This window comes from Sorex araneus, chromosome 1 (genome assembly GCF_027595985.1).
Source record: "Sorex araneus isolate mSorAra2 chromosome 1, mSorAra2.pri, whole genome shotgun sequence".
NCBI classification, from domain to species: domain Eukaryota; kingdom Metazoa; phylum Chordata; class Mammalia; order Eulipotyphla; family Soricidae; genus Sorex; species Sorex araneus.
Window position 1 is genome coordinate 301,668,253 of NC_073302.1, and position 14,307 is coordinate 301,682,559.

Consider the following 14,307-nt stretch of genomic DNA (forward strand, 5'->3'; position numbering starts at 1 on the left):
GCCGAGGCTGGGCTCCGATGGGCTCATCTGCCTCACACGTACGAAGCCCCAAGTCTGATCCCCGGCCCCCAGGAGCCCCCGAGTGCAGAACACTGGGGTGGGTGCCAGCCATGACGTCAGCCGGCCCTGCCCATGCTGCGTGCCTCAGTCCCTGGTCCTGGCTGATGTCCTGCTGTCCCTCCACACCCGGCTGTGACCCCTCACACCACCCACCCCAATGCCTAGAGGCAGGTGGGGACAGCAGGAGGACAGGGCTGCCGAGCACGTGCGCTCATGCATGCACACACACACATATACACATACACACACATACATACACAGAGGCACGATCGTAAACACACACAGACATTCATGGGCTCAGAGATACAAAGATACACAGATACGCAGACACATTCATTGCCACAGACACACAGACACGTACAGACACACTAACATGTTCCATAGACACATACACACACATAGATACCAACACACACACAGACACACTCTCCTGCTGCCAGCCAGCTGTTCTCTGCCCGGCCATGACCACTGACAGGCCGGGCCCACCAGGTGTGTGTATATGCATATGTGTGTTTGTGACTGTGGGCTGTGTATGTATGTGTATGAGTGTGTGCACGTGTGTGAGCATGTGAAGTTATGTGTATATGTGTCTTAGTATATGAAGTTTTGTATCTGTGAGTGGGTATGTACATGTCTGTGTGAGTATGTGAAGTTGTATGCATATGTGTGCATGTGTGTTTAAGTATGTGAAGTTATGCGTATATGTGAGTATGTGTGCATGTGTGTATGTGAAATTATGTGTGAGTGTGTGTACCTGTATGTTTAAGAATGTGAAGTTGTGTGTGTATGTGAAAGTATGTGTTTATGTGAGTATGTGAGCGTATATTTATGTGAGTGTGTATTGAGTGTGTATGTGCATGTGTAAGTGTGTACTTGAGTGTGTGAGTGTGTGTATATGTGTATGCATGTGTGTTTAAGTATATAAAGTTGTGTGTGTGAGTGGGTGTGGGAGGTATTTGCTCTGTGTGTGTATCTGTGTGTGGGTAAGTGTGTGAGTGGCTGTATGTGGGGAGTATCTGCTCTGTGTGAGTGTGTGAGTGTGTAGGTGAGCATTTGTATGAGTGTGTGAATATGTGTATCTGTGTGTGAGTATGTGTGTTTAAGCATATGTAGTTGTGTGTGAGTATGGGGGGATCTGCTGTGTTTGTGTGAGTGTGCGTGGGAGGTATCTGTTGTGTGTGTGTGTGTGTGTGTGTGACTGGTGTGTGTGCCTGACCCTAATGGGTCCTGTGAGGCCGAGACAGCGCCAGGAGAGGTTTGCAGCACCCCGATCCCTGGCTGGGCCTGCAGTTTCCCTGCCGACAACCGAGCCCGCCCGTCCTCCCGGCCCATCTATCAGCGGCCTTGGGTGGGCCGTGACTCATGCTGGCCCATGTGCTGGGAGCCGGCCAGCCTCTCCCGAGCCCCCGGGAGCCCCCAGCCCAGGCCCCTCTGCAGGAGCCCCTGGAATTCTTTTCTGTGCTTCAGAGATCTATAGAGGTCACAAATGGTTCCATCCTGACTTTGGGGGGACACGGCGCCCCCCAGTGTGCTCAGAAGGCCAGGGACCCGCTGGCAATTCTGGGGCCACAGGGCCCTCAGTCCGGGGCCTGCACCTGGTGATTCTGGGGGGGGCGTGCACTCACCTGGTGGACAGGGAAGGCCGTGGGCTCTGTGAGCGGGAAGCCACACCCACAGGTGGACACTGGTGGACAGCGTGGGCGGAGCCCCCTTTGGGTTACTTTGCCGCCCAGAGCTACTCCCAGCTGGGTGGGGGTGCTCCCCCAGCGTGCTCAGGGGCCCGGCAGGGCCCAGGATCAGTCTCAGCCCTCCTGCCTGCAGAGATCATGTCTCAGTCTCCTGACCCCCATCCCCCAGCTCAGTTTGGGGGGCCCCACTTCTACCCGCCACCTCCGCTCTAGAGCTGGCCTAAATGGGGGTGAGGGCTGCCAGGGAGAGGAAGTTGGACGCTGTGGCACTCGGCGTTTTTCAGACTGGGGTGCTCTGTGAGGGTTTGCCGTCCCCCTGGGAATGTGGCCACAGCGCAGCCGTCGGCAGGATGGACGGCAGCGCCCACACCTCCGAGCTGAGTCTGGCTCTGCAGTGGGGTTTGCGAGCATGGGGTTTCTTCCCACACGTTTCATTCCCTCCACGAGACGCCAGCCTCGGGAAGCCCGGCGCCCGGCCCCTCCTGCACGCTCAGTTCTGCTCCCCTGGCTTCAGTCTTCACCGCACTCCCCAGAGGGGGTGCTGGGGGGACTCGGGGAGCTAGTGCTCTTGTCCGAGGCCCCGTGCTTTCTCCCCTGTCCAAGCACTCTGCATTCCACTGTCTGAAACTCCAGAGTCCGCTTCCTTCCCGCCGTCAGTCGCTCCCCGACAAAGCTGTCAGAGTTCAAGATGTGGAAAACATGCGGTATGCGCGGTGATTGTTTTAAATTATGATTTGTTAAACGTTGTCATTCGAATTTTTCCCTTTTGTAGAAAAGACTCTTGAACCCACATGACGCGGTGCCGTGATTGATGGTGGCCACTGGCACCCTTGCATGGGGCTCTTTTGCAATACTGAAGCAATCAGCAGGTCATGTGAGCGTGTGGGGGCCAAGGAACCTTCAAAATAATTCTTCCTCTTCGTGTAAATGGCTGAATTGGAAACACTCTGCTTGCTTGGATGAAAGTGCTTTTTGTTATTGTGGTTGTTAATGATTCATGTGGTTGGATGGATGGAAGGGCATATAAATAGATAGGAAGGAAGGAAGGAAGGAAGGAAGGAAGGAAGGAAGGAAGGAAGGAAGGAAGGAAGGAAGGAAGGAGGGAGGGAGGGAGGGAGGGAGGGAGGGAAGGAGGGAGGGAAGGAGGGAGGGAAGGAGGGAAGGAGGGAGAGAGAGGGAGGGAGGGAAGGAGGGAAGGAAGGAAGGAAGGAAGGAGGGAGGGAGGGAGGGAGGGAGGGAAGGAGGGAGGGAAGGAGGGAAGGAAGGAAGGAAGGAAGGAAGGAGGGAGAGAGGGAGGGAGGGAGGGAGGGAGGGAGGGAGGGAAGGAAGGAGAGGGAGGGAAGGAGGGAAGGAAGGAAGGAAGGAAGGAAGGAAGGAAGGAGGGAGGGAGGGAAGGAAGGAAGGAAGGAAGGAAGGAAGGAAGGAAGGAAGGAAGGAAGGAAGGAAGGAAGGAAGGAAGGAGGGAGGGAGGGAAGGAAGGAAGGAAGGAAGGAAGGAAGGAAGGAAGGAAGGAAGGAAGGAAGGAAGGAAGGAAGGAAGGAAGGAAGGGAGGAAGGGAGGGAGGGAGGGAGGGAGGGAGGGAGAAGCATTCCTTCCTTTCATGATTTGTTAAAAGTTGTCATTAGAATTTTTCCCTTTTGTAGAAGGGAAACTCTGGTGGACTGAGAGTTGGCAGGTCAGCTGGGATTCCTACATATGCTTCTTTCTTCCCTTCTATTTACCTATTTATGTGTAAATGCATGGGTGGATGCATGGAAGAAAGAATGGATAAGTTGGTGGGTGGATGGATGGATGGATAAACAAATAAGTGAGTTCATTGGTAGCTGGATGGAAGGATGTGTGACAGGAAGGAACTAGAGACAGATGAGTAAGTGGAAGGAAGGGTAACTTGGTAGGTGGATGAATGGATATATAACAGATTATTGTCCTGACGTATGGAAGGGAGGAGGAAAGGATGAGAGGGAGGGAGTTGGAAGGTGGCGGTGGGGCCCTTATTCTGGCATGCTCAGGGGCAGTGTGGTGTTTTAAAGAGAGGGCAGCTGGGGTTCAGAACCTGAAAATATTAGTTATTGACTTTGTTCTGTCACCAGCAGTCAGATAAACATTTCCCCAACTCTTTCCCACCATGATCCCCCCCCCACACACACACATACACACATACACACACAACCAAACCTTATTCCCTTGCTCTGGTCCCCATCCTACCAGTTGGCCCTCGAGTCCCGCTGGCCATGGGGCTCCTGGGGCCACAGTTGGCTCAGAGCACCGCGATGCTGCTTGTTTTGAAGAAAGATGCCAGACGTGTGCCGCGGGGGCCGCAGACCTCCTGCTCCGAGTGCAGAGACTCGGGCGGGCTGAGAGCCAGCGGGCGGGCTGTGATTCCTGACATGCTTATTAGTGCGAATAGGTCCCAGCTTCCTCAAGACAGCTTACGACGGGCCCCACGAGCCAGAAGGACGACCTGCGGACACCTGCCAGCAGCACGGCCAGGCGGGGCCCTAGGGACCGGGCCGAGTGGCTGCAAAACAAGCATCTCGGAACACATTGTTCGAAAAATGGAAATAGAGAAGCAAGCGCACCCAGCTGGGGCTGCAGGCTGTGGCCTCACACGACTGGGGGGAGGGCGGGTGCAGAGAAGCTCTAAAACACCCTCCAGGGGCCCTGGGGCCTCTCGGTCTGGGCAGCCCTGGAGGGGCGCTGTCTCCCCAGCCAGACAGGCTTAGGGCATTTATTTCCAGAAAATCACACGCGCACACATGCACATATACATAAGCATGCACACGTGTACATGCATGTATAAGCATGCACACGTACACATGTGGGTGATGTGCACACATGCACAGGTGCTGTACACAATGCACACACTTGCACATATACATGTGCACACATACATGTACATGTGCACAGGTGCTGTATGCACATATACTTATGCATACATGCACATGTGTGCACATGCATGCACACATGCATACACGTGTGCACATGCACACATGTGCACACACAGAGCAGCACCTGCCTGGCCAACAGGCATTCGGGCACCCCTGGAAACCAGGACAGGAGCTTGCATCGTCCTCTGCTTCTGTCCAGCTGAGTGGGCCCTGGGCCAGCCATCCTGTCTGCCTTCTGGCTGGCCCAGTCACCTGGGCAGGAGCTGCCTGTGTCTTTGACTCCCTTTCCCAGGGAGGAAGAAATTTGCCACGGGTCCTGGGGTCCCTTCAGGGGCAGTGTTGCCACAGCCCTGGCACCCCCGAGGGCCCAAGTAGCCTAATTGCATTGTAGGTCTGGAAGGGATGGGGGAGGGGGGTAATGCTGGGGCCGCTGTGGGGGCCCTGGGGGGGGGACTGGAGCTTGAAAGCACAGCCCAGGTCTGGAAAGGGGTGTGCGCCCTTGTGGGGACAGACCAGCCTGGCGGTGACCCACCCAATGTCTCCTCGGAGCCCCCCCATGACCTTCTCTGGGTACCCCATGGGGCAGAGCACCTCAGCTGCGTGTCCTGCCTCCAAACAGCTTCCGTGTCCGAGGTTGGTTGGCTCTGGAAATGGGCGGGACTGGGGTGTGCCTGAGCACCCACGGGCATGGTGGGGCAGGGGCTGCCCAACTCTCAGCCCGGTGCTCAGGGACCACGATGCCGAGAATGGAGCCCGGGCTCTGGCGTGCAAAGCACTCAGCCCTTTCAGTTTCTCTCTCTGGCTGCATGTGTGCGTGCATGTGTGATGTGTGTATGTGGTGTGGCGTGTGTGTATGTATGGTGTGTGTGTGTGTGTGTGTGGTATGGTGTAGTGTGTGTGGTGGTATGCGTGGTGTGGTGCGTGTATGTATGTGTGGTGTGGTGTGTGTGGTGTGTGTGGGGTGTGTGTGTGTGTGTGTGTAGTCCGTGTATGTGTGTGTGTGGTGTGGTGTTTGTGTGTGGGGGGTGTGCGTGGGGGTGGTGCGTGCATGTGTGTGTGATGTGTGTGTGGTGTGGTATGTATGTGTTGGTGTGGTATGTGTGGTGTGTGTGTGATATGTGTGTGGTGTGGTATGTATGTGTGGTGTGGTATGTGTGGTGTGTGTGTGATGTGTGTGGTGTGTGTGGTGTGGTGTGTGTGTGTGGTGTGGTGTGTGTGGGGTGTGGGGGCGGTGGTGCGTGCATGTGTGTGTGATGTGTGTGTGGTGTGGTATGTATGTGTAGTGTGGTATGTGTGGTATGTGTGCAGTATGTGTGTGTGGTGTGTGTGGTGTGGTGTGTATATGTGGTGTGGTATGTGTGGTGTGTGTGTAGTGTGTGTGTGATGTGTGTGATGTGTGTGTGGTGTGGTGTGTATGTGTGGTGTGGTGTGTATGTGTGGTGTGGTATGTGTGGTGTGTGTATGATGTGTGTGTGGTGTGTGTGGTGTGGTGTGTATGTGTGGTGTGGTATGTGTAGTGTGTGTAGTATGTGTGTGTGTGTGTGTGTGTGTGTTAAATGCATATAGCAGGGCTGGAGTCAGTGCAGTGGGAAAGCACTTGCCTTGCACGGGCCTGTCTGGGTTTCCTCCTAGCCATCACATTGGTCCCTTAAGCAATGCCAGGAGTGACCTCCGAGCACAGAGTCAGGGGTAAGTCCTGAGGGTCACCAAGCACGGACACCCCTTCCCCCTCCAGAAAGCCATCAAGGGTACTGTGCAGATCAGTGATGGGTGATTCCACAGGCCTCGGCTCTGCAGTGGGCAGCCGGAGGACTGTTGGCGTGGAGTCCAGCGGGCTGGCCGTTTCACGGCTTCTTGTTAAGTGTCTACTTCCCTTCTCCAGTGGAAAGGGCTGGGAGGACTCTCACGGGGCTGAAACAGAGCAGTGCCTGCAGGCCAAGATGGGAGGTTGGTTAGTTCACACCTACCGCAGATGTTCACAGACGTCCACACCGCCAGGGGCTTTGGCGTGGATGCCAGACTGGCCTGGGCTGGCCGGGGAGCACCGGGCTGAGGCCGGGCACCAACACGGTCTGCGATTCCACAGTGTGGCTGGTGAGCCGGCACTGATCTCCCTGCAGAGGGTTAGATTTTGGTTTGGATTGGGGGCGGGGGGCTACTCCCAGCTCAGTGCTCAGGGGTTAATTCCTGAGTTCCCACAGGCAAAGGGAGCTGTTAGCTCCTGGCGCCATCTTCCTGGCCTGACATTGGGAGGTTTTCTTTTCTGTGTCTGGTTTTGTGGCCACACCTGGTGATGCTCAGGGCTTACCCATGGCTCTGGGCTCAGGGGTCACTCCTACTGGGGCTAGGGGTACCAGCCACGGTGCTGGGGTCAACCCCAGGTTGGTGCATGCAAGGCAAGTGCCTTCCCCGCTGTGCTATTCTCCAGCTCAGCCTCCAGCAACTTTTGTGTGTGTGGAGGGGGTTATAGTTTTGAACAACAATCAAAATGCTCAGGGCTTGCTCTTGGCTCTGTGCTCAGGGATTACTCCGGGCAGAGCTCGGGGGACCTTGGAGTGGGGAGCTGGAGACGGAGCCTGGGTCTGCCACAAGCAAGGCAAGTTCCCTACCTTCTGTCCTTTCACTCCAGCAAATGGGACCATGGCTAGCCCTGCCACGCCCCGGAGTGGGGTGGGGTGGAGAAGTTGGGGCGTCTGAATACAAACTTGGTCGGAATCTTGTGGCAGGGGGAGGGGCTGGCTTTTCACCAGGGTCAAGAGCGCTTGTGTTTGGTGAGCTGCAGCTGGGTGCATGTAGGTGTGGCAGGTGCCCGTGCAGGGAAGCTGCAGGCCGTGCAACACCGCCTCCCCACCCCAAACCCCCTAGCCTGGCCTCAGGGCCGGCCCCCCTCAGAACCTGACTCTGTATCTCTGCTTGAATCCTGCTCAGCAGCTGACAGAGCTTGGTGCTGGGGAATTCGCCCTCTCCAAAGCTCCTTCCAAGTGCCTGAGATGCGTGGGTGGCAAGCGTTGGCTCCGGGCTGGAGCAACAGCACAGCAGGGAGGGCATTTGCCTTACTTGCGGCCAACCTGAGTTCGATTCCCGGCATCCCAGATGGTCCCCTGAGCACTGCCAAGAGTGATCCCTGAGTACAGAGCCAGGTGTGGCCCCAAAACAGACATAAAAGTTGACTCTGGGCTTCCATCCCTCTTAGTCATGACCCGATGCACCAACCCATCAGCTGGGAGTTCCGGAACCAAATGTTGGGGCCCAGAGTGAGCCCCTCCATCTACGATGCTCGACAGTGACTGAACCTCTGTGCCTCGATGACCCCACTTGAAATACAGGATGACAGTCATGTAGGTCCCAGGGGTTCCTGGAAAGATCCCGTGTATCAGAACGGGAAAAGCATTTGGAGTAGCGCCAGCCACACGCACAGCTCTTGGGAAAGGCCAGCTATTACCGTTACTCTGTGGTTTATTCCCACCCCCCACCCCCAGCCCCGCTTGCGCAAGTCTAAAAGTTGAAGAATAATTAAAGCACATTAAAAGTCGGCCCGCCAACCGAGAGATAAATGGGCTGTTTGCATAAACATGAATTAAGGGAGTCACACTGGGGGAGACGGCTCGGAGCTGGGGACAGCAGACATCTGGAAGGAATCAAATGGGGCAGAGGGTGGGGGACACAGAACACGCAGTGATTGTGCAGGGACAGGATCCGTTTCTGGGTGGGTCAGTGATCCCAGGAAGGTGGGGCGGGGGGTTGGGGGGCTGCTAGAGGCCCTAAGTGCCACAGCCTCACCGCACTCCCCAACCCCTCTTGGGGCACTTCCGTGGCGGGAGGCACCTCAGAGGGCTGGAGCTCGAGCCTGACACGCACAGGGTCCTGGGTTCTGTCGTCCCGAAGACCAGATGGCCCCTTGAGCACTGCTGGGTGCAGCCCTGGTGGCCCCAGCTCTGCCGGGAAGCTCCCTACCCCAACAACAGTGGCCTCTTCTCAAATGCAAACGTGCTGACATGGAAAATGACCAGGTGGCACCGTGTGATTGTGGAATTTTTCCTTCGTTTCCTTTTTCTCGTGTGTGTGTGTGTGTGTGTGTGTGCGTGCGCATGTGTGTGTGAGTTCAGCAGTTCAGAAGACCATATTCTGTGCTGGGGGGTCAGAGCTGAGAAGTTGGCCACGAGCAGGATGAGCACGTTACCCGCTGTGTTCCCGCTCCATCTGGACCCAGTTAAAGAGCTGGGGGGCGGGCAGGTGGACCGGGAGGGGCCCTCAGGGCAGTGGAATTTCTGGGAAATCATGAAACCAACTAGCCCCAAGGTTGTCGGAACACACTGTTTGGACACAGGAACTAAGGCCTGGTAAGACCTTCGCTGGGTGCCAGCGCAGACCAGAGAAGGCTGGACACCCCCGCCCCACCCCCCTCCAAGAGAGGCCCCAGTAGGAACAAAGGTCAATAAAAAGAATTTCAGAGGGACCCGAGTGATAGCACAGCAGGTAGGGCATTTGCTTTGCATGTGGCCGACCTGGGTTGGATCCCCAGCATCCCATAGGGCCCCCCGAGCAAGGACAGGAGTAAATCGAGTGCAGAGCCAGGAGGAACCCTTGAGCATTGCCGGGTGTGACCCCCCCAAAAAAAAGAATTTCAGAGACAACCATCAGTGAATCCCACCCCTTCCCCCTTTAAGCCACCCTAGCTTGGGAGAAACCCTAGAAAAATCAACTTGCACAAAGGAAGCATGTGCATATGCTGCCCGAGTCCATGTGCTGCCTGTGCCCATGTGTCACGGCCAAGAGCATGTGATGCCCAGGCACATGTGTGGCCCACATGTCCCCCCTTAAGATGTGGACTGTCAGGCTTTCCTATCTAATGCTGGGTATGTGGTGGGACTCTCTCTCCACCTTTGGGAAGCCAAAGTCACACTCTCTCTTGAGTGTGTCACTCTCTCTTCCTTTCTCTTCGTCTTTCCCCTTCTTGTACCCTTCTTTAAAAACCTCCAAAAAATTTTGCTTTTACTTTGCTGTTTGTCTCCTCCTGAATTTTTTTCTGTGAGAAGACAACTCACAGAAAAAAGGTCTGGGCAAGATCTAGGGCTAACTTTCTTTTTCTGCAAAGGGCAATTCCTTGCTTCAGCCTGAGTCCATGACTCAAGAAATCAGGTGGCAGGGAACGTGCAGAACAAGTGGATATCTGGTGTGCTTGACAGCCACCTAGTGGGGCTGTGGGACTCGAGGTGCGGGGCAGGGGCTCACAGCAGACTTTCTTGGTCTTCGACTTCCCGGCTGGTCCCAGGGTGGCAGAAGTGGATCAGGAGAAAGTAGCCATCTCTCTCCTCTCTGCTTCACATAAGTCACCTGAGGGCACGCCAGCATCATTTAAGTGGCAACCACGAAGGCCGGGTTCTCCCAGCCCCCACTCTGCAGGGTAATCTCTCCGGGGACATGGCTTGGCAACAGAGCATTTGCCTTGCATGTGTGAAGCCGTCGGTTCGATCCCCAGCACTGCTGTCCCCAGAATAACAAAAAATAAAGTTTAAAACAGCAAAGATCTGTATTGACGTTAAACATTCGTGTGACTTGGGAGGAGATGATTTGGCTGGAATTTTTACGAGTCATAAAAATGTCCCCACCTTTGGATCGATTCCAACTTTTGGGGTCAGTGTTCCAGAAGTTGGAGTGGACTTTGCACCTATTTACCACGGTCGGGGAGTCAGCGGCAGGACAGAGAGTGGACGGATGACAAGGCCTGAGTCAGGAAGGACAGGGAAATGCTGGTGAAACCAGAATCACAGGCCTTTAAGGAACAATGCCATGACCCAGAGTCAAATGGCAAGGACCGGGTGGACGCGTATGAGGGAGCCCGGTGAGGAGGAGGAGGGCGGGGGCCGGGTTCTCCCAGTTCCCACTCTGCAGCACTAAAAGGAGAGGAGGAGGGGACCACACGGCTTTTCTGCGGGGCCGGGGGCATGTTTCCTCCCTTTATTCCGATGTTTACGTTACTGTTGGTTGTGCAGCAAAGACCCAAATGAATGTGGCCAGGCTGTGGTGGAGGGTTCAGGGAGCCGGGGCTCTGGGGAATCCATGTCAGCCCCAGCTGTGGGACTCAGAGAAGTGGCCGCAGGGTTGACAGAGGGTCAGGGGCCCCTGGGAGAGGCGGGAGGGAAGTGGGTGGTTCTCTGAACCCTGGGACCTTCTCCCCGTTGGAAACCCAGATGCCTTGTCTCTAAGACCCGCCTCTCTGCTCTCTGCTGTGCTGTATCTGGTGCTTATAACTTGAGTGCACACATGTGCCCTCTCCACAGACACACATGCCCATGTGCACACGCATACACACACATGTGCCCCCCAACGCACACACACATACATACATGCACACATGGACAAACATAGACATGTGTGCACATATGTGTCCACACATACACACATACACTACACACATACACATACACTACACACACATACACACATGCTCACACACATGCCCACAGAGACATGCTCTCCCCCCACATACATACATACACATGGACAAAGACACACATGTGCGCACACACTTGCCCACACACATACACATACACTACACACATACACATGTGTCCACACACGTGCTCCTCCCACATACACACATACATACACACACGGACAAACACACACATGCACACACACACACATATACACACAAACACATCTGCTCTCAGACTCCAGTTCAGGCCCTCTTGAGGCCCTCCCGAGCAGACAATTTCTGTATTTCTGGGATGGGAACAACGCATGGATTCACTTCCTCGAGCCACTTCTGTCCACGCCTGGCTGTGCTGGCAGGGGAGGACACAGCAGTGCTAGACCCATGCCTCGTACTTGAGCCATGTGCCCACCCCTGACTCAGTCTCTTCTTCTATAAACTGGGGGAGATTGTCATCAAAAATTGCAGACTCCAGGCTCACGGTGGACATCTCAGGTGCACAGGAGACTCTTCAGGGCCCAGGTGTGGCCATATCACTAGAGGTATTAGGCGCAGAATGAAGGAGTTGATCCTTCTGCATATCTGGAAACCCATGGTTAGATCAGGCATCCCTGTCTAATGAGAGGGGGCCATACCTGAATGTATGGGGAGGAGGCAGCCTGGGACCCTGCTCCCAGCTCCGCTTTAGTCACTGGGCTTCTTTCATAGTGGAACCCCTGAGTGGGGAGAGCTTTAAAGCCTTGCATGTTCCTGGCCCTGATTCTGATCCTCAGAACCACAGGCCCCTGAGCACCCCTGGGTGTAGTCCAGGAGGCCTCCATGCATCCCAGTCTGGCACAGCCCAGGCAGCCCACAGCACTGGCCTGAGCACGAACCCTTAGGTCTGGGGTCAGATATCGCGGTAGTGGCCTGGACCCTCTGGCACTGCGTGGAGCCACCTTGCAAACAGAGGGGAAGCAGTGAAGTTAAGAGCAGGACAGTATCATGAAGGAACCCTGCGGCCACGCCAACACATGAAGGTGTTGTGATGTTTGATATGGAGGTGACATTTCATGTGACGATGTTTCACGTGACAGTGATGTTTCATGTGGAGATGATGCTTCATGTGATGATGATGTTTCATATGAATATGTTTTGTGTGAAGCTGATGTTTCATATGGAGATGATATTGCATGTGGAGATGTCTTCATGTGATGATGACATTTCATGTGGAGGTGATGTTCATGTGGATATAACACTCATATGGCGATATTTCATACGAGGATGACGTTTCGTGTGGAGGTGACACTTCATGTGAAGGTAACATTTCATGTGGAGATGACTCTTCATGTGGAGGTGACATTTCATGTGGAGATGACATTTCATGTGGAGGTGACATTTTATGTGGAAATGACATTTTATGTGAAGATGGTGTTTCATGTGGAGGTGACATTTCATGTGGAGGTAGCATTCATGTGAAGATGACGTTTCATGTAGAGGTGACATTTCATGTAGAGATGACATTTCATGTGAAGATGACATGTCATGTGGAGGTGACCTTTTATGTGGAGGTGACGCTTCATGTAGAGGTGACATTTTGTGTGGATTCACCTCATACCTGACATCAGTGAACCTGCACCATGATTGCTTTCAGGCTCTTAAAAAATTCCCAAGACATAGTGTCCAGAGAGACAGTACATGGGCCAGGCGTTGCCCTGCAGGTGGCTGACCTGGATCCCATCCCTGGCACCCTCTATGATCCCCCAAGCCCTCTGGGCATGGCCCAAAGCTGGGAGTAAGCCCAGAGCAGAGCAGGCTGTTGTCCCTGACCCCTTCCAAAAAAGCTCCCCAGCCCAGGGACTGGAGAGATACGAAGGTAAGACAGGGTGAAGGCCTTGCACACGCCAACCACGGTTTGGTTCTCAGCACTGCAGAGGGTCCTCCCAAGCCCCATCCAGAGTAGGACCTGTGCACTGCTGGGTGTGGCCCAAACTGCTCCCCACAAAAAAGAATAAATGAATCGCCAAGCCTTCGCCTGCGGCTATTTCCCCAGGCGGGTGACTCTAGTGGGGATGCAAGGGGGGCCCAGTGGCCTCGCCAACGCCAGGCTCTATTGCCTGGATCTTAGCTCCCTCTGCTTCCCACGCACGCATCTTTATTGGACACCTACTGCGCGCTTCGGAAGCTCATGGGTCCCCTCTCCCCGTTCTCCGCAGTGTCCAGGCCCCAGAGCGCCCCCGAGGACCTGAAGGCGCTGGCCGTGCACGTGAACCGGCTGAACGAGAGCCTGCGGGAGCTTCAGCTGCGGCTGCTGCAGGCGCCGCTGCAGGCGGAGCTGGAGGAGCAGCTGTGGAAGGTGCAGGAGGCGCTGCAGAACCACACGGACTCGCTGCTGGCGCTAGCGGGCACGGTGCCGCGGCTGGAGGGCGCGCTGGGCGTGCTGCAGGCGCAGGCGGCGCAGGCCGAGCAGGCGGTGGCCGCGCTGGGCGAGCGCACGGGCCAGCAGAGCGACGCGGCGCAGCTGGAGCGCTACCAGCTGCAGGTGGACAGCAACCGCTCCCAGCTGCTGCTGCGGCGCCACGCGGGGCTGCTGGACGGGCTGGCGCGCCGCCTGGCCGGCCTGGGCGAGGAGCTGGCCGATGTGGGCGGCGCGCTGCGGGGCCTCAACCGCAGCCTGGCCTACGACGTGGCGCTGCAGGGCACGTGGCTGCAGGACCTGGAGATGCTGGTGGTCAACACCAGCCTGGACACGCGGCGCCTGCGCCTCGGCCACCTGAGCCTGGAGCGGCAGCTGCGCCAGGAGCTGGCCGTGCTCAACACGGTCACCGAGGACCTGCGACTCAAGGACTGGGAGCACTCCCTGGCGCTGAGGAACCTGACGCTCGCCAAAGGTAGTGCACCCCGCCCCCATGCACTCCACCCCTCGACACACCCGCCCCCCAACACACCTGCCCCCAACACACACACTCCACCCCTCAGCATCTCCTCCCCCAGCACACCCACCCCCAGCATCCTCCACCCCCTCACACATACCCGCCTTTCCAGCCTGGTGCCCTTAGGACCCACACCCTTACCCCAGGTCCTAAAGGCCCACGTGGCTTAGGTCCACTCCCAAGGTGAGCATCCTCTCGGCTGGGTAAGCCTCTGGCTGGCAACATGACCCTGAATGTCCACTGAAAGCCCGAGCGTGGCTGTGGAGAGGGATGACCAACCCCGGGCTGCAGGGGTGGACGTGGGAGTACAATGGCCAGGACTG

At 56.0% G+C, this 14,307-nt stretch overlaps 1 protein-coding gene across 2 annotated transcripts in view; it reads left to right on the top strand.

Moving 5' to 3' along the window:
- The window catches only part of SCARA5 (scavenger receptor class A member 5), a 54,141-nt gene that overhangs the window by 17,674 nt on the left and 22,160 nt on the right, over positions 1-14,307 (top strand). For both annotated transcript variants that reach the window (XM_055143901.1, XM_055143909.1), the window contains exon 4: positions 13,268-13,942. In XM_055143901.1, coding sequence (XP_054999876.1) covers positions 13,268-13,942 — 675 coding nt within the window. The remainder of the gene's footprint in view (positions 1-13,267; positions 13,943-14,307) is intronic.